General features: G+C 46.3%; 1 protein-coding gene across 2 annotated transcripts in view; it reads left to right on the top strand.

Annotated features, from left to right (window-relative positions):
* Positions 1-24,334, top strand: part of lrrfip1b (leucine rich repeat (in FLII) interacting protein 1b) — a 134,017-nt gene extending 109,683 nt beyond the window's left edge. For both annotated transcript variants that reach the window (XM_070876229.1, XM_070876230.1), the window contains 5 exons: positions 3,200-3,249; positions 4,286-4,403; positions 18,329-18,408; positions 22,299-22,403; positions 22,784-24,334. In XM_070876229.1, coding sequence (XP_070732330.1) covers positions 3,200-3,249; positions 4,286-4,403; positions 18,329-18,408; positions 22,299-22,403; positions 22,784-22,894 — 464 coding nt within the window. In that variant the 3' untranslated portion in view covers positions 22,895-24,334. The remainder of the gene's footprint in view (positions 1-3,199; positions 3,250-4,285; positions 4,404-18,328; positions 18,409-22,298; positions 22,404-22,783) is intronic.
* The last annotated feature ends 1,871 nt before the right edge of the window (positions 24,335-26,205 follow it).

A 26,205-nucleotide genomic window follows, 5' to 3' on the forward strand; every position in this document is an offset into this window, starting at 1 on the left:
ACATCTTGTTTGTGATCACAGCTAAATGTTTTCATTTGTCTACAAGCTCCATCAGAAAGGAGTCCTTGCCAGGTTATAAGAACATAAGAATTAGGAGCAGGGATAGGCCATTCGGCCCCTCGAACCTGCTCTGCCATTTAATGAGATCATGGCTGATCTTCTACCTCAACTCTACTTTCCTGCTCTCCCCATATCTCTTCATTCCCTTAAAATCCACAAATCTGTCAATTTCTGTCTTGAATATACTCAAAGACTGAGCGGTTAGGCCGACCTCAGGTATTATGCAATCTGTCTGACTTTAGTTGCCCATCCAGGACTCCCTGGTCTGGTTCCATGTGAGTTAGCTGCAGAACACAGCTCCCCGGACTCTGCCCTAAATTCATGTGCCGGTCCCATCACTGTGTGGGGGAATCACAGATACAGACCCCCGTCGTATCACTGTGTGAGGGAATCACAGATACAGACCCCCGTCCTATCACTGTGTGAGGGAATCACAGATACAGAACCCCGTCCTATGCTATCACTGTGTAGGGGAAATCACAGATACAGACCCCCATGCTATCACTGTGTGGGGCAGCATTCTTGAGAATTTCAGTGGGGTTAAAGCACTGTTGGGGATTCTGGCCAAGGACAATAAGTTTGGGGATGTGAACCATGGAAGGGGATCATTCTTTTAGTGATGAGTCTCGGTAACTCCTTTCTGGTGCAACATTTGTCTCCACTGCAATTCACACTTGTCATTTCACAGGCTGTCTACTCACTCACACTAACTAGTAGTTGTGTAGCTTTTAAATTAGAATATCTGTCATTTGCAAACAGTGCACTAATCTGGTTATAACACACCGAGGGCCCCCCCCCCCTTCCACATTCTGATAACGGCCAATCACAGCTCAGAGACTTGAAATCAGACCCAGTGACGACACTAAACTTCGCGTGTGCCTGGGTTTACCGGACACGGATGCTCCCTGCACTAAATGTCAGTTCATGAGGCTGGCTTCAATGCGCTGGATGACTTCCCAGTCTCCCTCTCTCCCCCTCTGTCTTTTTCTCTCTCTTTCTGCCTCGTTCCCTGTCTCGCTTTCTCTCTCCTTCTCTGTCTCGCTTTCTCTCTCCTTCTCTGCCTCTCTCTGTTTCCTTCTCTGCCCCTCTCTCTGTCTCATAGAATCATAGAAGTTTACAGCACAGAAGGAGGCCATTTCGTACCCATTGTGTCCGTGCCGGCCAACAAGAGGCTATCCAGCCTAATCCCACTTTCCAGCTCTAGGTCGGTAACCCTGCAGGTTAGGGCACTTCAAGTGCACATCCAAGTACTTTTTAAATGTGGTGAGCGTTTCTGTCTCTACCACCCTTTCAGGCAGTGAGTCCCAGACCCCCACAACCCTCTGCGTGAAGAAATTTCCCCTCAAATCCCCTCTAAACCTTCTACCAGTTACTTTAAATTTATGCCCCCTGGTTGTTGACCCCTCTGCTAAGGGAAATAGGCCCTTTCTATCCACTATATCTAGGCCCTTCATAATTTTATACATCTCAATGAGGTCTCCCCTCAGCCTCCTCTGTTCCAAGGAAAACAAACCCAGCGTATCCAATCTGTCCTCATAGCTTTCTCCAATCCCAGCAACATCCTCGTAAATCTCCTCTGTACCCTCTCCAGTGCAATCACGTCCTTCCTGTAATAAGACCAAAACTGCACACAGTACTCCAGCTGCAGCCTAACCAGTGTTTTATACAGTTCAAGCATAACTCCCCTGCTCTTGTATTCTATGCCTCAGCTAATAAAGGCAAGCATTCCGTATGCCTTCTTAACCACCTTATCCACCTGGCCTGCTACCTTCAGAGATCTGTGGACATGCACTCCAAGGTTCCTTTGTTCCTTTACACTTCTCAGTGTCCTACCATTTAATGTGTATTCCCTTTCCTTGTTAGCCCATCCAAATGCATTACCTCACACTTCTATGGATTAAATTCCATTTGCCACTGTTCTGCTCACCTGACCAGTTGATTGATATCTTCCCACAGTCCGAAGCTTTCTTCTTCGTTATCAACCACACAGCCGATTTTAGTATCGTCTGCAAACTTCTTAATCATGCTCCCTATATTCAAGTCTAGATCATTGATATATTCCACAAAAAGCAAGGGACCTAGTACTGAGCCTTGTGGAATCCCACTGGAAGCAGCCTTCCAGTTACAAAAACACCCATCAACCATTACCCTTTGTTTCCTGCCTCTGAGCCAATTTTGGATCCAACTTGTCACTTTGCCCTGGATCCCATGAGCTTTTACTTTCATGACCAGTCTGCCATGTAGGACCTTATCAAAAGCTTTGCTGAAATTCATATGCACTGCCCTCATCGACCCTCTGGTTACCTCCTCGAAAAATTCAATCAAGTTAATCAGACACGACCTTCCTTAACAAATCCGTGCTGACTGTCCCTGATTAATGCGTGTCTTTCTAAATGTAGATTTATCCTGTCCCTCAGGATTTTTTCCAATAATTTTCCCACAACTGAGGTTAGGCTGACTGGCCTGTAATTACTCAGTCTATCCCTTTCTCCCTTCTTAAACAAGGAGTCTCCTCTGTCTCTGTTTCCTTCTCTGCCTCTCTCTCCTCTGCCTCTCTCTCTGTCTCTCTCTCTCTCTCTCTCTCTCTCTCTGTCTCTCGCTCTCGCTCTCTCTCTCTCTGTCTCTCGCTCTCGCTCTCTCTCTCTCTGTCTCTCGCTCTCTCTCTCTGCCTCTGCCTCTGCCTCTCTCTCTGCCTCTCCTTCTCTGCCTCTCTCTGTCTCCTTCTCTGCCTCTCTCTCTCGCTCTGTCTCTCTATATCCTTCTCTGCCTCTCTCTCCATCTCTCTGCCTCTTGTCCTCACTCTCTCTGGTGTGTTATAATGTTTGATGTAACCCCAAGTTATAAGGATAATGAGATTTTGTGTTCCAGTTCTGTTTGACCGTAGAGAATTTGCATGCTAAACAAAATGGAAGATTAGACTGTTTGCACGCAGCCCGAGGTTCCAGCACTCACACTGACGTTGAACTAAACCTGGGCTGACCCTTGCCGTGCCTTGTGGTATGTGAATAACTCATTCAACTTTCTAAACTAACTTTAACACTTTCTCATTCTCTTTTGTCTTGTGCGCGTTTTATTAAAACTTGAGTGATTTTCACCTTTAGTTGTTTACGAATAGCTTTCTGTTTTATTTCCCCTCCAGATTTTAGGGTGAAAAAGTTTGTAGATGAAAAAGAAGCATTAGTAGAGCAGGTAAGAAGCCTCTGGGAGGGAGTGGGGGAGAAGGACAGGGTGGGGAGGTGGGGGGAGGGGAGTTGGACAGGGTGGGCAGGAGGGGAGGGGAGTCGGACAGGGTGGGGAGGAGGGGAGGGGAGTTGGACAGGTTGGGAAGGAGGAGGAGGGGAGGGGAGAGAAACAGGTTGGAGAGGGATTGTGAAATGAAGGGGGAGCGGGAGTGGTGAGGGGAACAGATTAGAGGGCAAGGGGGACAGGAGAAGGGGAGGCTTTCTGCCCTGCTGGTTGTTTCTTCTGTTTCAACAGACAGGATGGCGCGGGGGTTCAGACTCTGCATGGTGGGTGCGGGGTTTGGACTCTGGCCGGGTGGTGGTTCGGTTCTGCACGGGGTGGGGGAGGGTTTGGTTGTGCGCCGGGGGGGGGTGGGGGAAGCGTCGGTCTCTGCGCGGGGGTGTTGGACTCTGAGCGGTGCGGGTTTGGACTTTGGGTGGCAGGGAGGGGTATGGTCCAGTCTCTGCATGGGGGGGGCGGGTGGTGGTTTGGACTCTGGGCGGGAGGGGGGGGTTGGACTCTGGGCTGGTTGCGGGGGGGGGAATGGTGGTTTGGACTCTGGGGGGGGGTGGATGGTGGTTCGGTTCTGCGCGGGGGGGTATTTCGGACTCTGGGTGGGCAGGGGGGTGGTTGTTTGGACTGTGCGGGGGGGGGTTTGGAGTCCGGGCGGGACTGTTCGGACTCTTCGCGGGGAGTGGGATGGGTTCGGATGCTGCGCGATCTCCTCTGGAGCCTGGGTTTAAATTGAGCCTGGACTGACAGGGTGAATGCCTGTATGGGTGAATGGTTTTGGCCAGTCAACCAAGTGGTGAAGGGAACATAAAATGTCATATTGGAGGGAGAAGTGGGTATCTTCTGAGCTTGGAACTGAGGTCGGGCGTGAGGAGGCTCTGCCAGAACCTCGATTCAGTACAGACGTGTGTTGTATTTCTTGACATTTGCTGTGTTCAGCCTGTGTGGCTTTTTATTTCCTCCCACACTGAGGCAATTTTTTTCTCATCAGATTAAAAAATTAAAAGCACAACTGGACGAGAGAACCAAGAGCGGAATGGCGGAAAAAGCAGCGTCTAGTGATGCCATCTTGGAAAATGGGACGGAAGTACAGGTGATCGAAGTCCAAAGTAAGGCTCGACTCTCCATCATCCTCTGTGCCTGTGTGTGTGTGTAGCTGTCTGCGTGTGTGTATATTTATCGTAGCCCTCCAACCGCAAAAGTTTTTACGAAAGTACCTGGTTGTCCCGGAGGTACGAAAACTTCAGCTGCACAGCCGGGCGCTGAGGCCCACATATCCCATCAGCGTTCTGTTTATACGGAGCTGCCATAACTATGAATGGGGTTACCCCCAAAAACACAAACACAGTAAATAAATAAAAAAACATATATTTAAAATTAATTGAAATTGAATTTAATTAAATGTTTTAGACAAAAACATTGGGGGTGGGGTAAATAATGATATGTTTTAACAGGGGTAAAAATAAACTTACCTTCATGAACAGGGTTTTTAATATAAAAATTAGTGATAAAATTTTATTTTTCTACCTTTTAAAACTCTTACGCTGGTGCAGGTATTTGAAGGTAAATCAGTGCCAGAGCAGTGGGAGGCATTCAAGAGGGGAGGTACATGGTGTTCAGGGTAAACATGTTCCCACAAAGAAAAAAGATAAAACTGCCAAATTTAGAGCCCCCTGGATGACAAGGTAAGATAAGGCAAAAAAGTGAAGCCTATATCAGATGTCGTGAGCTCAATACTGCAGAAAGCCTAGAAGAGGAAAGAAAATGCAGGGGTGAAATTAAGAAGGAAATTAGAAAAGCAAAAAGAGGCATGAAAAATTACTGACAAGTGGAATCAAAGAAAACCCAAAGATGTTTTACAATTACATATTTAATGTAACATGTTACTGTTAGAGGGATGTTAGAGAGATCATCAAATGAGGCCATATGGGTCGAATTGAAAAATAAAAAAGGGGTGATCACACTGCTGGGTTTTATTATAGACCCCAAACAGCAGGAGGGAGATAGAGGAGCAAATATGTCGGCAAATTGCTGCGAAGTCCAGAAACCATATGGCAGTAATAGTAGGGGATTTTATCTATCCAAATATTGATTGGGACAAATTTAGTGTGAAGGGTATAGAGAGTGCGAAATTCTTGAAATGCATTCCAGAACATTTTTTTAGTCAGTATGTTGCAAGCCCAACACGAGAGGGGGCGGTCTTGGATTTAGATTTGGGAAATGAAGCTGGGTAGGTTGAAGGGGTATTAGTGGGAGAGCACTCGGGTGCTAGTGACCATAATTCAGTCAGATTCAAATTGGTTATGGATAAGGACAAGAATAGGCCTGGAATAAAAGTTCCGAATTGGGGGAAAGCTAATTTTGCTAAGTTAAGGAGTGATTTGGCCATAGAGGACTGGAAGCAGCTACTTGTGGGTAAATCAATGTCGGAACAGTGGGAGGCATTCAAGGAGGAGATCCGGAAGGCTCAGGCCAAACATGTGCCCTTAAAGAAAAAGGCTGGGAAAAATAATTCTAGAGCCCCCTGGATGTTTATGGACTTGCAGGGGAGGATTAAGAGAAAAAGGGACGCTTATGTCATATACCAATGGCTAAATACTTTAGAACCTTTAGAGGAATATAGAAAGTTAAGAAGCAAAATTAAAAAGGATATTAGGAATGCTAAGAGAGAGCATGAAAAATTCTTGGCCAGTAAAATTAAGGAAATCCCTAAGATGTTCTATAAATATATTAAGTGTAAGAGGGTAACTAAAGAAAGGGTACGGCCTATTAGAGACCTATGTGGAGGCGGAAGATGTTGGTAGGGTTCTTAACGAATACTTTGCATCTGTGTTCACAAAGGAAAGGGGTAATGCAGATACTGCTATCGAGGAGGAGTGTGATATTCTGGATGAAATAAATATAGTGAGAGAGGAAGTATTAAGGAGTTTAGCAGCTTTGAAAGTAGATAAGTCCCCAGGCCCGGATGAAATGCATCCCAGGCTGTTGAGCGAAGTAAAAGAGGAAATAGCAGAGGCCTTGACCATCATTTTCCAGTCCTCTTTGAATCTGGTGATGGTGCTGGAGGATTGAAGGACTGCTAATGTAGTACCCTTGTTTAAGAAGGGAGAAAGGGATACGCCGAGTAATTATAGGCCTGTCAGCCTAACCTCAGTGATGGGAAAATTATTGGAAAAAATCCTGAAAGACAGGATAAATCTACATTTGGAAAGGCAAGGATTAATTAGGGACACTCAGCACGGATTTGTTAAGGGAAGATCGTGTTTGACTAATCTCATTGAATTTTTTGAGGAGGTAACCAAAAGAGTTGATGAGGGTATTGCTTACGATGTAGTATATATGGACTTTAGCAAGGCTTTTCATAAGGTCCCACATGGTAAACTGGTCATGAAGGTTAAAGTCCATGGGATACAGGGCAAAAACTGGATCCAAAATTGGCTTGGAGGTAGGTAGCAAAGGGTAATGATTGATGGATGTTTTTGTGACTGGAAGGATGTTTCCAGTGGGGTTCCGCAGGTCTCAGTACTGGGTCTCTTGTTTTTTGTGGTATATATCAACGATTTCGATTTGAATATAGGGAGTATGATTAAGAAGTTTGCAGATGATACAAAAATTGGCTCTGTGGTTGATAACGAAGAGGAAAGTCATGGGCTGCAGGAGAATATCATAGAAACATAGAAAATAGGAGTAGACCATTCGGCCCTTAGTGCCTGCACCACCATTCAATAAGAAATTGGCTGATCATCACCTCAGTACCCCTTTCCTGCTTTCTCTCCATACCCCTTGATCCCTTTAGCCGTAAGGGCCATATCTAACTCCCTCTTGAATATATCCAACGAACTGGCATCAACAAATCTCTGCAGTAGAGAATTCCACAGGTTAACAACTCTATGAGTGAAGAAGTTTCTCCTCATCTCAGTCCGAAATGGCTTATCCCTTATCCTTAGAATGTGTCCCCTGGTTCTGGACTTCCCCAACATTGGGAACATGCATCTAACCTGTCCAGTCCCGTCAGTATTTTATGTTTCTATGAGATTCCCTCTCATTCTTCTAAACTCCAGTGGATATAGGCCCAGTCAATCTAGTCTCTCCTCCTATCAGTCCTGCCATCGCTGCACTCCCTCAATAGCAAGAACGTCCTTCCTCAAATTAGGAGACTAAAACTGAACACAATATTCCAGGTAAGGTCTCACCAAGGCCCTGTACAACTGCAGTCAGACTTCCCTGCTCCTATACTCAAATCCCCAAGCTATGAAGGCCAACATACCATTTGCCGTCTTCACCGTCTGCTGCACCTGCATGCCACCTTTCAATGATTGATGTACCATGACACCCAGGTCTCGTTGCATCTCCCCTTTTCCTAATCTGCCGCCATTCAGATAATATTCTACCCTCGTGTTTTTGCTACCAAAGAGGATCACCTCACATTTATCCACATTATACTGCATCTGCCATACATTTGCCCACTCATCTAACCTGTCCAAGTCACCCTGCAGCCTCTTAGCATCCTCCTCACAGCTCACACCACCACCCAGCTCAGTGTCATCTGCAAACTTGGAGATATTACACTCAATTCCTTCATCTAAATCATTAATGTATATTGTAAATAGCTGGGGTCTCAGCACTGAGCCCTGATGCACCCCACTAGTCACTGCCTGCCATTCTGAAAAGGACCCGTTTATCCCAACTCTCTACTTCCTGTCTGCCAACCAGTTCTCTATCCACGTCAGTACATTACCCTCAATACTATGTGCTTTAATTTTGCACACCAATCTCTTGTATGGGACCTTGTCAAAAGCCTTTTGAAAGTCCAAATAGACCACATCCACTCGTTCTCCCCTGTGCACTCTACTAGTTACATCTTCAAAAAATTCTAGAAGATTTGTCAAGCATGATTTCCCTTTCATAAATCCATGATGACTTGGACCGATCCTGTCACTGCTTTCCAAATGCATTACTATTTCATCTTTAATAATTGATTCCAACATTTTCCCCACCACTAATGTCAGGCTAACCGGTCTATAATTCCCCGTTTTCTCTCTCCCTCCTTTCTTAAAAAGTGGTGTTATATTAGCTACCCTCCTGTCCATAGGAACTGATCCAGAGTCATAGACTGCTGGAAAATGATCACCAATGCATCCACTATTTCTCGGGCCACTTCCTTAAGTACTCTGGGATGCAGACTGTCAGGCCCTGGGGATTTATCGGCTTTCAATCCCATCAATTTCCCGAACACAAGTTCCTGACTAATAAGGATTTCCTTCAGTTCCTCCTTCTCACTAGACCCTCTATCCACTAGTATTTCTGGAAGGTTATTTGTGTCTTCCTTTGTGAAGACAGAACCAAAGTATCCGTTCAGTTGGTCTGCCATTTCTTTGTTCCCCATTATAAAATCACTTGATTCTGACTGCAAGCGACCTCTGTTTGTCTTCGCTAATCTTTTTCTCTTCACATATCTATAGAAGCTTTTGCAGTCAGTTTTTATGTTCCCAGCAAGCGTCCTCTCATACTCTATTTCCCCCTCCTAATTAAACCCTTTGGCCCCCTCTGCTGAGTTCTAAATTTCTCCCAGTCCTCAGGTTTGCTGCTTTTTCTGGCCAATTTATATGCCTCTTCCTTGGATTTAACACTATCCTGAGTTTCTCTTGTTAGCCATGGTTGAGCCACCTTCCCTGTTTTATTTTTACTCCAGACCAGGATGTACAATTTTTGAAGTTCATCCATGGGATCTTTAAATGTTTGCCATTGCCTATTCACCGTCAACTCTTTAAGTATCATTCGCCAGTCTATTCTAGCCAATTCACGTCTCATATCTTCGAAGTTACCTTTCCCTAAATTCAGGACCCTAGTCTCTGAATTAACTGTGTCACTCTCCATCTTAATAAGGAATTCTACCATATTATGGTTACTCTTTCCCAAGGGGCCTCACACAACAAGATTGCTAATTAGTCGTTTCTCATTACGCATCACCCAGTCTAGGGTGGCCAGCCCTCTAGTTGGTTCCTCGACGTATTGGTCTAGAAAACCATCCCTTATACACTCCAGGAAATCCTCCTCCACCGTATTGCTACCAGTTTGGTTAGCCCAATCTATATGTAGATTAAAGTCGCCCATGATAACTGCTGTACCCTTATTGCATGCATCCTTAATTTCCCCAAACTCACTGCTACTGTTTGGTGGTTTGTACACAACTCCCACTAGCGTTTTCTGCCCTTTGGTATTCCGCAGCTCTACCCATACAGATTCCACATCATCCAAGCCAATGCCCTTCCTTACGATGGCGTTAATTTCCCCTTTAACCAGCAACGCTACCCCACATCCTTTTCCTTTCTGTCTATCCTTCCTGAATGTTGAATATCCCTGGATGTTGAGTTGCCAGCTTTGGTCACCCTGGAGCCACGTCTCCGTAATGCCAATTATATCATATTTGTTAATAGCTGCCTGCGCTGTTAATTCGTCCACCTTATTGCGAATACTCCTCGCATTGAGGCACAGAGCCTTCAGGCTTGTCTTTTTATAACACACTTTTCCCCTTTAGAATTTTGCTGTAATGTGGCCCTTTTTGATTTTTGCCTTGGGTTTCTCGGCCCTCCACTTTTACTTTTCTTCTTTCTATCTTTTGCTTCTGCCCCCATTCTTCTTCCCTATGTCTCCCTGCATAGGTTCCCATCCCCCTGTCATATTAGTTTAACCCCTCCCCAACAGCACTAGCAAACACTCCCCCGAGGACATTGGTTCCGGTCCTGCCCAGGTGCAGAGCGTCCGGTTTATACTGGTCCCACCTCCCCCAGAACCGGTTCCATTGGCCCAGGAATTTGAATCCCTCCCTCTTGCACCATTCCTTAAGCCACGTATTCACCTTTGCTGTCCTGCAATTCCTACTCTGACTAGCACGTGGCACTGGTAGCAAACCTGAGATTACTACCTTTGAGGTCCTACTTTTTAATTTAATTCCTAGTTCCCTAAATTCAGCTTGTAGGACTTCATCCCATTTTTTACCTATATTGTTGGTACCTATGTGCACCACGACAACTGGCTCACCCTCCTCCTCCAAAATGTCCTGCAGCCGCTCCGAGACATCCTTGACCCTTGCACCAGGAAGGCAACATACCATCCTGGAGTCTCGATTGCAGCCACAGAAACGTCTATCTATTACCCTTACAATAGAATCCCCTACCACTATAGCTCTCCCACTCTTTTTCCTGCCCGTCTGTGCAGCAGAGCCACCCAAGGTGCCATGAACTTGGCTGCTGCTGCCCTCCCCTACTGAGTCATCCCCCCTCAACAGCACCCAGGGTGGTGTATCTGTTTTAGAGGGGGATGACCACAGGGGACCCTTCTACTGCCCTTCCTGATGGTCACCCATTCCCTATCTACCTGAGTAACCTCTAGCTGCAGTGTGACCAACTCACTAAACGTGCTATTCACGATATCCTCAGAATCGCGGATGCTCCAGAGTGAATCTATGCGCAGCTCCAGTGCCACAATGTGGTCTGTCAGGAGCTGCAGCAGGATACACTTGCTGCACATGTAATTGTCAGGGATACTGGAAGCATCTCTGAGTTCCCACATAGCACAGGAGGAGCATGACATGGGTCTATACTCTCCTGCCATGACTTAATCCTTAACTTAACTTAATTTGGCAATCAATCTACTGGTCAGGTGGGCAGAGCCGTGACAAATGGAATTTAATTCAGAGAAGTGTGAGGTGATGCACTTTGGGAGGGCTAATAAGAAAAGGGTATACACATTAAGCAGTAGGCCACATAATAGTGTAGATGAACAAAGGGACCTTGGAGTGCTTGTCCACAGATCCCTGAAAGTAGCAGGCCAGGTGGTTAAGAAGGCATACGGCTTGCCTTTATTGGCTGAGGCATAGAACATGTCGGGAGGTTATGCTTAAATTGTATAATACTTTGGTTAGGCCACAGCTGGACTACTGCGTGCAGTTCTGGTCGCCGTATTACAGGAAGGACGTGATTGCACGAGAGAGGGTGCAGAGGAGATTTGCTAGGATGCTGTCTGGAATGGAGAATCTTAGTTATGAGGACAGATTGGATAGGCTGGGCTTGTTTTCATTGGAACAGAGGAGGTTGAGAGGAGACCTCATTGAGGTGTACAAAATATTGAGGGGCCTGGACATAGAAACATAGAAAATAGGTGCAGGAGTAGGCCATTCGGCCCTTCGGGTCTGCACCACCATTTAATAAGATCATGGCTGATCATTCCCTCAGTATCCCTTTCCTGCTTTCTCTCCAAACCCCTTGATCCCCTGAGCCCTAAAGGCCATATCTAACTTCCTCTTGAATATATCCAATGAACTGGCATCAACAACTCTCTGCGGCAGGGAATTCCACAGATTAATAACTCTGGGTGAAGAAGTTTCTCCTCATCTCAGTCCTAAATGGCCTACCCCTTATCCTAAGTCTATGTCCCCTGGTTCTGGAATTCCCCAACATCGGGAACATTCTTCCCGCATCTAACCTGTCCAGTCCCGTCAGAATCTTACACATTTCTATGAGATCCCCTCTCATCCTTCTAAACTCCAGTGAATAAAGGCCCAGTTGATCCAGTCTCTCGTCATATGACAGTCCAGCCATCTCAGGAATAGTCTGGTGAACCTTCGCTGCGCTCCCTCAAGAGCAAGAATGTCCTTCCTCAGATTAGGAGACCAAAACTGAACACAATATTCCAGGTGAGGCCTCACTAAGGCTCTGTACAACTGCAGTAAGACCTCCCTGCTCCTATACTCAAATCCCCTAGCTATGAAGGCCAACATACCATTTGCCTTCTTCACCTCCTGCTGTACCTGCCTGCCAACCTTCAATGACTGATGAACCATGACACCCAAGTCTCGTTGCACCTCCCCTTTTCCTGATCTGCCGTCATTCAGATAATATTCTGCCTTCGTGTTTTTGCCCCCAAAATGAATAACCTCACATTTATCCACATTATACTGCATCTGCCATGCATTTGCCCACTTACCTAACCTGTCCAAGTCACCCTGCAGCCTCTGAGCGTCCCCCTCACAGCTCACACCGCCACCCAGTTTAGTGTCATCTGCAAACTTGGAGATATTACACTCAATTCCTTCATCCAAATCGTTAATGTATATTTTAAAGAGCTGGGGTCCCAGCACTGAGCCCTGCGGCACTCCACTTGTCACTGCCTGCCATTCTGAAAAGGATCCATTTATCCCGACTCTGCTTCCTGTCTGCCAACCAGTTCTCTATCCACGTCGGTACGTTAACCCCAATACCATGCGCTTTGATTTTGCACACCAACCTCTTGTGCAGGACCTTGTCAAAAGCCTTTTGAAAGTCCAAATACACCACATCCACTGGTTCTCCCTTGTCCACTCTGCTAGTTACATCCTCAAAAAATTCCAGAAGATTCGTCAAGCATGATTTCTCTTTCATAAATCCATGATGACTTGGATCGATCCTGTCACTGCTTTCCAAATGCGCTGCTATTTCATCCTTAATGATTGATTCCAACATTTTCCCCACTACTGATGTCAGGCTAACTGGTCTATAATTACCCGTTTTCTCTCTCCCTCCTTTGTTTAAAAAGTGGTGTTACATTAACTAACCTCCAATCCTTAGGAACTGATCCAGAGTCGATAGACTTTTGGAAAATGATCGGCAATGCATCCACTATTTCTGGGGCCACTTCCTTAAGTACTCTGGGATGCAGACTATCAGGCCCCGGGGATTTATCGGCCTTCAATCCCATCAATTTCCCAAACACAATTTCCTGTCTAATAAGGATATCCTTCAGTTCCACCTTCTCACTAGACCCACTGTCCCCTAGTACATTCGTAAGGTTATTTGTGTCTTCCTTCCTGAAGTCAGAACCGAAGAATTTGTTTAATTGATCTGCCATTTCTTTATTCCCCATTATAAATTCACCTGAATCCGACTGCAAGGGACCTACATTTGTCTTCACTAATCTTTTTCTCTTCACATATTTATAGAAGCTTTTGCAGTCAGTTTTTATGTTCCCTGCAAGCTTCATCTTGTACTCTATTTTCCCCCTCTTAATTAAACCCTTAGTCCTCCTCTGTTGAATTCTAAATTTCCCCCAGTCCTCAGGTTTGTTACTTTCTCTAACCAATTTATGTGTCTCTTCCTTGGATTTAATACTATCCTTAATTTCCCTTGTTAGCCACGGTTGAGCCACCTTCCCCGTTTTATTTTTACTCCAGACAGGGATGTACAATTGCTGAAGTTCATCCATGTGATCTTTAAATGTTTGCCATTGTTTATCCACTGTCAACCCTTTAAGTATGCTTTGCCTGTCTATTCTAGCCAATTCACGCCTCATACTGTCGAAGTTACCTTTCCTTAAGTTCAGGACCCTAGTTTCCGAATTAACTTTGTCACTCTCCGTCTTAATAAAGAATTGTACCATATTATGGTCACTCTTCCCCACGGGGCCTCACACAACAAGATTGCTAATTAGTCCCTTCTCATTACACATCACCCAGTTTAGGATGGCCAGCTTTCTAGTTGGTTCCTCGACATATTGGTCTAGAAAACTATCCCTAATACACTCCAGGAAATCCTCCTCCACCGCATTGCTACCAGTTTGGTTTGCCCAATCAATATGTAGATTAAAGTCGCCCATGATAACTGCTGTACCTTTATTGCACACATCCCTTATTTCTTGTTTGATGCTGTCCCCAACCTCACTACTACTGTTTGGTGGTCTGTACACAACTCCCACTAGCATTTTCTGCCCTTTGGTATTCCGCATCTCCACCCATACCGATTCCACATCATCCAGGCTAATGTCCCTCCTTACTATTGCATTAATTTCCTCTTTAATCAGCAACGCCACCCCGCCTCCTTTTCCTCTCTGCCTATCCTTCCTAAATGTTGAATACCCCTGGATTTTGAGTTCCCAACCTTGGTCACCCTGGAGCCATGTCTCCATGATGCCAATTACATCATATCCATTAACTGCTATCTGCGCAGTTAATTCATCCACCTTATTGCGAATACTCCTCGCATTGAGGCACAGAGCCTTCAGGCTTGTCTTTTTAACACACTTTGCCCCTTTAGAATTTTGCTGTAATGTGGCCCTTTTTGATTTTTGCCTTGTGTTTCTCTGCCCTCCACTTTTACTATTCTCCTTTCTATCTTTTGCTTCTGCCTCCATTTTATTTCCCTCTGTCTCCCTGCATAGGTTCCCATCCCCCTGCCATGAAAATTTAACTCCTCCCCAACAGCACTAGCAAACACTCCCCCTAGGACATTGGTTCCGGTCCTGCCTAGGTGCAGACCGTCTGGTTTGTACTGGTCCCACCTCCCCTAGAACCGGTTCCAATGTCCAAGGAATTTGAATCCCTCCCTTTTGCACCACTCCTCAAGCCACGTATTTATCTGGGCTATCCTACGATTCCTACTCTGATTAGCACGTAGCACTGGTAGCAATCCTGAGATTACTACCTTTGAGATCTTCCTTTTTAATTTAGCTCCTAGCTCCCTAAATTCGTCTCGTCGGACCTCATCCCGTTTTTTACCTATATCGTTGGTACCTATGTGCACCACGACAACTGGCTGTTCACCCTCCCTTTTCAGAATGTCCTGCAGCCGCTCCGAGACATCCTTGACCCTTGCACCAGGGAGGCAACATACCATCCTGGAATCTCGGTTGTGGCCTCAGACACGCCTATCTATTCCCCTTATAATCGAATCCCCTATCACTCTAGCTCTCCCACTCTTTTTCCTGCCCTCCTGTGCAGCAGAGCCACCCACGGTACCATGAACTTGGCTGCTGCTGCCCTCCCCTCATGAGTCATCCCCCTCAACAGTACCCAAAGCGGTGTATCTGTTTTGCAGGGGGATGACCGCAGGGGACTCCTGCACTACCTTCCTTGCACTGCTCTTCCTGTTGGTCACCCATTTACTATCTGGCTGCGTACCCGTTACCTGCGGTAAGACCAACTCACTAAATGTGCTATTCAGGTCATTCTCAGCATCGTGGATGCTCCAGAGTGAATCCACCCGCAGCTCCAGTGCCGCAATGCGGTCCGTCAGGAGCTGGAGGCGGATGCACTTCCTGCACACGTAGTCGTCAGGGACACCGGAGGCATACCTGACTTCCCACATAGTACAGGAGGAGCATGACATTAGTGGATAGTCAGAGTCTATTTCCATTGGTGCAGGGATCTATTTCAAGGGGGCATAGTTTTAAGGTGGTTGGTGGAATGTTTAGAGGGGATTTGAGGGAGGGCTTCTTTACGCAGAGGGTTGTGGGGATCTAGAACTCGCTACCTGGAAGAGTGGTGGATGCAGAAACCCTCACCACTTTTAAGAGATGGTTGGATGGGCACTGAAAGTGCAGTAACCTGCAGGCCAGGGTGATCGCCTGGACTAGTTTTGATCGCCTGGATGGGTCGGAGAGGAATTTTCACGGATTTTTTCTCCCTAAATTGGCCTGGGTTTTTAATCTGCTTTTTGTCTCTCCCAGGAGATCACATGGCTCCGGTTGGGGTGGAGTGTAGAATGTTTCAATATAAGGGGTGTCTCAGTTGTGTGAGGCGAACTGGTTGGACTGGGTGCTCTTTGCCTTTCCGTCATTGTTCATAGGTTTATATGTAACCTTTAGGGCTGCTGACCAAGGGCCGTGTGGCTCTTTGTCGGCCGCATGGACAAGATGGGCCGAAGTGGCCTCCTTCTGTGCTGTAAATTTCTATGTTTCTAATTACATAAAGAACAAGAGGATAACTAAGGAAAGAGTAGGGCCTATTAGGGACCAAAATAGTTAGCTATATGTGGAGGGATGTGGGTAAGGTACTTTATGAATACTTTGCGACTGTTCAAAAAAGAGAGAAACGATACCGACGTTGAAGTTCGGGAGGAAGAGAGTGAAATATTGGACGGGATAAACATAGTAAGAGAGAATGTATTAAGGGGTTTAGCATCCTTGAAAGTAGATAAATTGCCAGGACTGGATGAAATATATCCGAGGTTATTAAAAGAAGCAAGGGAGGAAATTGCGGAGGCTCTGACCGTCATTTTTCAATCCTCCCTGGCTATAGGAGTTGTGCCAGAGGGCTGGAGAACTGCTAACGTTGCACTGTTGTTTAAAAAGGGAGGAAGGGATCAACCGAGAAATTACAAGCCAGTTAGCTTAACCTCAGTTGTGGGCACATTCTGAGGGACAGTATAAATCTTCATTTAGAAAGACACAGATTAATCAAGGACTGTCAGCATGGATTCGTTAAGGGAAGTTTGTGTCTGACTAACTTGATTGAGTTCTTTGAGAAGGTAACAAGGAGGGTCGATGAGGGCAGTGTGTTTGATGTAGGTTACATGGCTTTTAGCAAGGCTTGTGACAAGGTCTCACATGGTAGTAAAGTAAAAGCCCATGGGACCCAAGTGGCAAATTGGATCCAAAATTAGCTCAGTGACAGGAAGCAAAGGATAATGGTTGAGGGGAGTTTTTGCGACTGGACGGCTGTTTCTAATGGGGTTCCACAAGGCTCAGTGCTGGGTCCCTTACTTTTTGTAGTATAAATGATTTAGACTTAAGTGTTGGAGGCATGATAAAGAAATTTGTAGATGACACAAAAATTGGCCGTGTGGTCGACAGTGAGGAGCAAAGCTGTAGACTGCAGGAAGATATCGATGAACTGGTCAGTTGGGCAAAAAAGTGGCAAATGGAATTCAATCTGGAAAAATGTGAGGTAATGTATTTGGGGATGAGCAGCAAGGCAAGGGAATACACATTAAATGGGAGGATACTGAGAGGTGTAGAGGAACAGAGGGACCTTGGAGTATAGGTCCACAGATCCCTAAAGGTAGCAGTCAAGTCGATAAGGTAGTTAAAAAGGCATACGGAATGCTTTCATTTATTATCCGAGGCATAGAATACAAGAGCAGGGAGCTTATACTAGAACTGTATACAACACTAGTTAGGCCACAGCTTGAGTACTGCATGCAGTTCTGGTCACCACATTACAGGAAGGATGTGATTGCACTAGAAAGAGTACAGAGGAGATTTACGAGGGTGTTGCCAGGATGGGAAATCTTTAGCTATGAGGAAAAGCTATGAGGGGTTGGTTTACTTGAAACAGAGGAGGCTGAGGGGAGATTTAATTGAGGTGTATAAAATTATGAGGAGCCTAGATAGAATGGATAGGAAGGACCTATTTCCTTTAGCAGAGGGGTCACTAACCAGAGGGCATAGATTTAAAGTAGTTGGTAGAAGGATTAGAGGAGAGATGAGGAAAAATTTTTTCACCCAGAGGGTGGTGGGGGTCTTGGGTAGATTGGGGGTATGAGGAGAGATTGGGTCAACTAGCCCTGTATTCACTGGAGTTTAGACGAATGAGAGGGGATCTCATTAAACGTATAAAATCCTGACTGGGTTGGATAGCCTGGATGCGGGGAGGATATTTCCCCTAGCTGGGAAGTCTAGAACAAGGGGTCACAGTCTCAGGATACGGGGTAGGAAATTTAGGACCGAGACGAGGAGAAATGTTTTCACTCAGAGAGTGGTGAACCTGTGGAATTCTCTACCACAGAAGGCTGTGGAGGCCAAGTCACTGAATATATTTAAGAGGGAGATAGATCGATTTCTAGAAACAAAAGGCATCAAGGGGTATGGGGAAAAAGCGGGAATATGGTGTTGAGATAGAGGATCAGCCATGATCATATTGAATGGCGGTGCAGACTCGAAGGGCCGAATGACCTACTACTGCTCCTATTTTCTATGTTTCTATGTCTTCAACTCACTGCCCTGTGTTTGCCCCGTTCTGCTCCCCACCCCCATGTGTTTGCCCCATTCTTTCCCTCCCAGTGTTTCCCCTCTTTTCCCCCTCCTGTTTGTCCCCCTTTTCTTACTGATGTTTGGCTCACTCTATCTTCATGTCACAGCTAAAAACCCCTTCTTTAAAACATAAAGAAGTTGTTATTTTGGTTTTTAGAAGACAAGCTTTTCATCTCTCGCTGCTCCTTCAGTCTCTCAAAATGTACCTGAGTCTTGGATTACCGTAACCACTGTGTGTGTGTTTCTTTTAAAGGAGATGCTAACAGACAAATCAGCGAATACAAGTTTAAACTCACCAAAACTGAACAGGAAATAACTGCACTCGAACAAAATGTAAGAATTTAACAGCCTTACCACACTGGGTGCATGAGAAAGTACAGAATGTGAAAAGGCCAGCCAGCCTATTTGTCCTGCTTCCACAGTCCGTGTACACTCTCCCGTCCCGTGTACACTCTCCCGTCCCGTGTACACTCTCCCCTCCCGTGTACACTCTCCCCTCCTAGCGAGTCCTGGAGGGAGCGAGTCGGCGAGGGAATCAGCGTCGCAGGTCCTGTTTCTCGACACCCACGGAGCTTGACAGGGCGGGGCTTGTTGCCTGTCGGTCAGAAAAGTGCAGTACAAATAGTCCCCTCTTTTAATCACCTCCCGCAGCCCATTGACTCTCCTACTCGACCATTGACTCTCCCCGCTCATTAACAGAACCCAACTAACAGAAAACAAAGAGCCGGGATAAATGGTTCATTCTCGGGTTGGCAATTAGTAACTAGTGGGGTGCGGCAGGGATCAGTGCTGAGACCCCAACTATTTACAATCTATATTAACTACTTGGAAGAAGGGACTGAGTGTAATGTAGCCAAGTTTGCTGACGATGCAAAGATGGGAGGAAAAGCAATGTGTGAGGAGAACACACAAAACCTGCAAAAGGACGTAGACAGGCTAAGTGAGTGGGCAAAAATTTGGCAGATGGAGGATAATTTTGGAAAATGTGAGGTTATGCACTTGGCAGAAAAAAATCGAAGAACAAGTTATTTAAATGGAAAAAAATTGCAAAGTGCTGCAGTACAGCGGGACCTGGGGTCCTGGTGCATGAAACATAAGAGGTTAGTATGCAGGTACAGCAAATGATCAGGAAGGTCAACAGAATCTTGGCCTTTATTGCAAAGGGGATAGAGTATAAAAACAGGGAAGTCTTGCTACAGTTACACAGGGTATTGGTGAGGCCACATCTAGAATACTGTATACAGTTTTGGTTTCCATATTTAAAAAAGGATATACTTGCTTTGGAGGCAGTTCAGAGAAGGTTCACTAGATTGATTCCGGAGATGTGGGGGTTGACTTATGAGGAAAGGTTGAGTAGGTTTGGCCTCTACTCAATGGAGCAGAAGAATGAGAGGTGATCTTATCAAAATGTTTAAGATTATGAGAGGGCTTGACAAGGTGGATGCAGAGAGGATGTTTCCACTGATAGGGGAGACTAGAACTAGAGGGTATGATCTTAGAATAAGGGGCCACCCATTTAAAACTGAGATGGAGAAATTTCTTCTCTCAGAGGGTTGTAAATCTGTGGAATTCACTGCCTCAGAGAGCTGTGGAAGCTGGGACATTGAATAAATTTAAGACAGAGATAGACAGTTTCTTAACCGATAAGGGAGTAAGGGGCTATGGGGAGCTGGCAGGGAAGTGGACCTGAGTCCATGATCAGATCAGCCATGATCGTATTAAATGGTGGAGCAGGCTTGAGAGGCCGTATGGCCTAAACATGCTCCTATTTCTTATGTTCTTATGTTAATCTCCTCCCACAGCCCATGTGCACGCTACCCTATCATGGAATCTCCCCACCCATTTAGTCTCCTCCCGTAGCCCAGCACACACTACCCTATCATAGACTCTCCCCCCTCATGTAATCCCCTCCCACTGCACATGTACACTTTACCCTATCATGGACTCTTCCCGCCCATTTAATTTCCTTCTGATCAAATTTGTTTTTAGAGTTGTGTTTAGATGTTTATATCAGATGGACTAATCCTTTCACCTAGATCCCTAAACTGAAGAGTGAACCAACTTTTCTGGGATAAGCCGAGTCCTGGTAGAAAGGTTAAGTAATTAATCTGGAAGAGTGATGTAAGCTTGGTTCATTTGATACCCGTCTTGCTTCTGAAAGGGAATGTTGTGGGTTCAAACCCATCTGAGGACTTTGAGTGCGTAATCTAAGGTGTCACCATAGTGCACTATAAAAATGCCACATGCAGTGTCACAGGTCCTGTTACTCATGTGAGATGCCGCATTTGCCGATTCCTGTGATTCAGGTGGATGTTAAAGATCCCACAGCCTTATTCAAAGAAGAGCAAGTGAGTCCTCTCAGTGTCCTGGCTCAACATTCCTCCCTCAACTAAAACAACCCAAAATGAATCAACTGGCCTATTATCTCATTGTTGATACAAGTGGCTGCTGTGTTTGTCCACACTATGGGCCCAAGTTTCCACATGATTCACGCCTGATTTTTAGGAGCAACTGGTGCAGAACGGACTATTTTAGAAATTCAATTCTCCACATTTTTTTTTCTGCAGTTCTCTTCAGGTAGAACAGTTCTAGTTTAGAACAGAATTTTTTCTTCAAAAGGGGGCGTGTCCGGCCACTGACGCCTGATTTGAAAATTTCCACAGTGAAAATGTACTCCAAACTAAAGTAGAATGGAGCCAGTGAAGATTTTTGTAGAACTGAAAAAACCTGTTCTACACATTAAAAAATCAGGCGCAGGTTACAAATTAGGCGTCCAGAACGAGGAGGGGGGGGAGGGAACTGATTAAATTCGACAATAAATCCTTATTTATACTTCTACAAATATTATACAAATAAATCCAACCTGAATAAACATTTATAAGCCAAGAAAAGATTAAATAAACCATCTTCCTACCTGTGTGAAAGTGCTTCAGCCAGGGAGAATGCTGCAGCCGTTCGTGCCGCTGAGCGGGAGGGGGAGAGAGAGGGGGGGAGAGGGGAGGGAGGGAGAGAGAGGGAGGGAGAGAGAGAGAGAGAGGGAGGGAGAGGGAGGGAGGGAGGGAGAGAGAGAGAGAGCTGGGGGGTGGAGAGAGAGAGCGGGGGTGGAGAGAGAGGGGGGGGGGAGAGAGGCGGGGGGGTCGGGTCGGGGAACAGGAGCTCGGGTCGGGTCAGTCGGGGGGAGGGAAGCGGGTCTCGGGGCGGGGGGGGGCGCGGGGGTCGGGGCAGGGGAGCGGGTGTCGGGTCGGGTCGGCGGCGGGGGGGGGGGGAAGCGGGAGTCTGGTCGGCGGGGTGGGGGGTAGCGGGTGTCGGGTCTGGTTGGTGGCGGGGGAGGGAGCGGGTGTCGGGTTTCGGGTCGGGGGGGTGGGTAGCGGGTGTCGGGTCGGGGGGTGGGTAGCGGGTGTCGGGTCGGGGGGTGGGTAGCGGGTGTCGGGTCGGGTCGGCGGGGGGAGGGGGGGAGAGAGAGCGTGGGGGCGGGTCGGGTCGGGTCGGGGAACAGGAGCGCGGGTCGAGTCGGGGTGGGGGGGTGGGCGAGTGTCGGGTCGGGGCGGGGGGGAGCGGACGTCGGGTCGGCGGGGGGGGGGGGGGAGGAGCGGGTGTCTGGTCGGGTCGGGTCAGCGGGGGGGGGGGGGGAGGGGGAGGGGGAGGAGTGTCGGGTCGGGTCGGGAGGAAGCAGGAGCTGGCCGTGGGAGGAGCCTTATTCACGCAGCCCCAGTGAGGCCATTCAGCCAGGGCTAGAGGCTGCGTGCTTCGGGCCCCTCCCACACAGTTCGGCGCCTGGAGCTACTGCACTTGCGTGCCCACTGTAGCGCGCATGTGCAGAGCTCCCGGCACTGTTTTCAGCGCCGGGACCTGGCTCTGCCCCCCCACAGCTCGTGCTGGCTGCACCGAGGGCCAGAGGACCTGCAAGTAGGTGGAGAATACCGAGGATTTTTTTAGGCGCCGTTTTAGGCGCGAAAAACGGGCGCCCAGCTCGGAGGGGTGCCCGTTTTTTTTCTTGTGGAAACTTGGGCCCAATAAGAGGGGCTGAACTCTATAAAGTAACTCGTTGTGAGAAACCCTGTCAGGCAGTTGTAGCTGTGCTACAGATTGGCAATTATGGAATGATGTTTGTACATAAAATCTGTGTGCCATTTTAATATGGAGTTTTCCACCCTTTGCTTCTTACAAAATTGTTTAACGTTTTGTCATTTCCTGGGGTGGCGCGACCACGGGGAATATTTCAGATCATCCGCCTCGAAAGCCAGGTGTTACGATACAAGACGGCAGCAGAAAATGCAGAGAAAGTGGAAGATGAACTTAAAGCGGAAAAGCGCAAACTCCAAAGAGAGGTAAGGTGGGGTGACCGACTGAGGCTCGAGGGAGCTCAGTGACAAAATGTCAATTACCACAAAATAACTTCCTTATCTGATGTCCAGCCCGAACGTCAACAAATTATTTGATTCTTAAAAATCATTTATGCATTTATTGAACTGAGTGAGAGCGCACTTGTGGAATGGGGAACTTTCCATCTCCTCACAACACCCCAGTGTCTCACTGGATGATACAAGTTATGTGTAGCGTTTGAAAGGCTTTTACTCGGCAAAGATGTACGATTTGAGCTGCTATGGTGCTCCAACCTTCACTACATTTTTAGTAGCTACGGGTGTGATTTGGTGAGCTGCTCATGTACGAATTTGAGGCGATCTTGTGATCTTCTGTCTCCTGACAGGTCCGCTCGGCACTGGATAAAATTGAGGAGCTGGAGATGAGTAACAACCACCTATCGAAGAGGCTGGAGAAGATGAAAGCTAACCGGAGCGCCCTGCTATCCCAGCAGTAAAGGGCCCACCCCCAACAGGCCGAGACTTGGACCCGGCTGGCTGTTACGGGAACTCGCTTTTTACATAAAGTTATTAATGAGACGCTTCACTGTTACCTCTCACACACACTGCTGAGGAAAATAATGGAAAAAATTGCACATGTTTCTGACTCTCCATTTACACTATTTTCTTTAGAAGGTTTCCAGGTCAACACATCTGGCATAGGCACGATGGGCCAAATGGCCTTATATGCTGTATCATTCTATGATTCCATCAGCAAGCAATAGCTTATTTTTAACAAGGGATTTGGTTTTAAATAGTAAGTTAGTCACTGCAGAGAGGGGTCCGGTTAGTGTGGTAGTTATGTTTATGGACTATTAATTCAGGGAACACGAGTTCAATTTCCACCTTAGCAGTTAGAGAATTTGAATTCAGTTTCAAACATCTGGATATAAAAATCTGGTATCTGTAAAAGTGACCATAAAGCTGTCAGATTTTTGTAAAAATCCAACTGGTTCACTAACGTCCTTTAGGGAAGGAAACTGCCGTTCTGACCCAGTCTGGCTATATGTGAATCTAGTCCACCACCAATGTGGTTGACTCATAACTACCCCCGGAATTGGCCTAGCAAGCCATTCAGTTACCACCACCTTCTCAGGGCAACAAATGCCGGCATGATCAGAATTGGGAGAATGAATTAAAAACAAAATGGGCAGGTGAGTCATTGCATTGAGCTTTCTTGTTCAGCACTGGTCATTGAGTATTTATTGGTTGGGAGTGGTAAAAGGTCAGTCAGGTGCCAACGCACTGTGGGATTGTGCCAACAGCACAGTGTCGTCTCAATCCCCACGATGTTTATTTTCATATTTTCGCTGTACTGCCAATGGTCCCGATCTCGACCACTACAGAATGCAGAGTTAAGGGGAGGGAGGGGGTTTTGCAATTGGTACTGAGAGTAAATCGTACGCATTTCGAAGAACCATCAAATCAAATCTCGGGAATGCAGCCCAGACTGCGAGAAGGGAATGAGTGGGTCACTGGGGCAAGTCGAGCCACCTGGATTCTGAATACACCATAACAGTATTGAAGCCCACTTTAAATAAATGCACTAATTGAGGATCGACAAATTCAGATGATGCTCTGGCTTTTATTGATTCAGGTTTTTATTCAATTCTGCTGTACAGCTGCTTGGATTTTATGTCTTGTGAAACAAAATGGTTAAAGATTCTTAACAGTTAATCGGACACGCACAAAATAGGGGAGGTGATGTTCCAGATAACAATTGGGGTTTCCTTTTGTAACACAATAACAGGAATCGTCTGTCTGGGGTGACGGAGGGATGAAAGAGGGAAGATTGCATTGAGGAGGAAGCAGCTTCCTTTGATGGACAGTCCCTGTGATATTTGCAGTATTTTCGCCTCAGTTTATCCAGCACTCAATGTCTTTCAAAGCAGGATACGGGGGGGTGGGGTGGGGTGGGGTGGAAGGGGGGGGGGTGGGGGCGGAGGCGGTGCTTGACCACAATGCATCAGCGATGGATGCAATGAAAAGTGGGGCCTGCTCAGCTTTGAGGCCTGGGGAATAGGTTCTTTTGCTCCCCCATCATACTAGGCCTTCTCTACCTGAAACTGAAGTGCCAGAGCCAGCAGCATTTGCAACAAGCAGTGTTTATAACTGCTCGAAATATGGATAATCTTATTTTGAAAATGCTTCTAGCTGTGTTTTTCTTTGAAAAAAAAAGGTGCAAGCACTTCTGGCCTGAGACACATGATTGGAATGTGTTTAGGCCCGAGGAACTAAATTATTTTGGAAGTATTAAGCAATGGGAAGTGCTTGCGCCATCGACGAATGAAATGTGTTTCTCTGTAATGGAAAATGGCAACAGTAAGATCAAAGTTAAATCAGGAAATCCAGAAACCAGTCCAAGGAATGATTTAAAGAAAAATGTATATACTGTAGCTTTTAAAATTACTTTTTCACATGTTGTACATGACCGATTTTGTTTTGTTGCTCTCCTGAACAGATTCTAGCTCGGGCAACGAACTGGGCTTTTTCTTTCCTTGAACCTGTAGAGGTCTCAGCTGTAAGAGGATGGGCCGAGAGAGTTTTCTGTTGAGGGATTGAAACTGTTGCATAGGATTCTGTTTTGTTTTCGGGAGATCTGCTGTGATCTGCTACGCAGCGGTTACTACACCACACCGATGTATTAATGGTGATAATACATTCTCAAGCTAATAAAACCTTTTAGAGAGACTTTCAGATGGTGTCGCTCTTCACTGATGGGTCGATTGATGATTTAATTGTGACGATCGATGCAATGTGAATATACAATTATGTATAACCAGGTCTTTCATCCCTGGAACCTGGGTTCAAATTCAGTGGGATGCATCTCCTCTGTTTCATGGCTGCAAGGGCCCTACGAGACTTGAGCACATAATCCAGGCAGACACTTCAGTGCAGTACTGAGGGAGTTCTGCACTGTCCTTTGGATGGGACGTTAAACCGAAGCCCTGTCCACCCCTCAGGTGGATGTAAAATATCCTAACTCACTATTGGAATAAGAGCAGGGAAGTCTTGGCCAATATTTATCCCTCAACAACAACTTGCATTTATATAACACCTTTCATGTAGTTAAACATCCCGATACACTTCACAGGAGTGTTAGCAGACAAAATTTGACACTGAGCTACATAAGGATATATTAGGGCACGTGATTAAAATTTTGGTTCAAAGAGGTAGGTTTTAAGGAGCATCTTAAAGGAGACGAGCGAGGCGGAGAGAATCTAGAGCTTAGGGCCAAGGCAGCTGAAGGCATGGCTGCCAATGGTAGAGCGATGAAAATCAAGGATGCGCACAAGGCCAGAATTGGAGGAGCGCAGAGCTCTCAAAGAGTTGTAGAGGTGAAGGAGGTTACAGAGATAGGGGTGAGGTCATGGAGGGATTTTAAAACCGAGAGGTTGCTGTACCGGAAGCCAATGTAGGTCGGTGAGTACCAGGGTGATGGGTGAACGGGACTTGGTGAGAGTTAGGATATGGGCAGTATCTCAACCAACATCGCTTTGTACCATCCTGAGATTGTGAAAGGTGCTATATAAATTAAAGTCTTTACATGAAATACGTTTGCAGCAGTCTCAATCCAGTTCCTAATGGCCATGAGCCCAGAGCATAAAACTGCTCTAATCCAGCAATAACTGGCAATCACATTCAGAGAGGACAGAAAGTGCTTAGTGTGGGAAATAGAAAAATGTCACAGTGGTTGCAATTGGGGTGGTTTAAAATAAAAATTCTGTTTGAGGTACATTGTTGCAGCATTGTAGAGGGAGATTTACTC

Source organism: Pristiophorus japonicus, chromosome 3 (genome assembly GCF_044704955.1).
Source record: "Pristiophorus japonicus isolate sPriJap1 chromosome 3, sPriJap1.hap1, whole genome shotgun sequence".
NCBI lineage: Eukaryota > Metazoa > Chordata > Chondrichthyes > Pristiophoridae > Pristiophorus > Pristiophorus japonicus.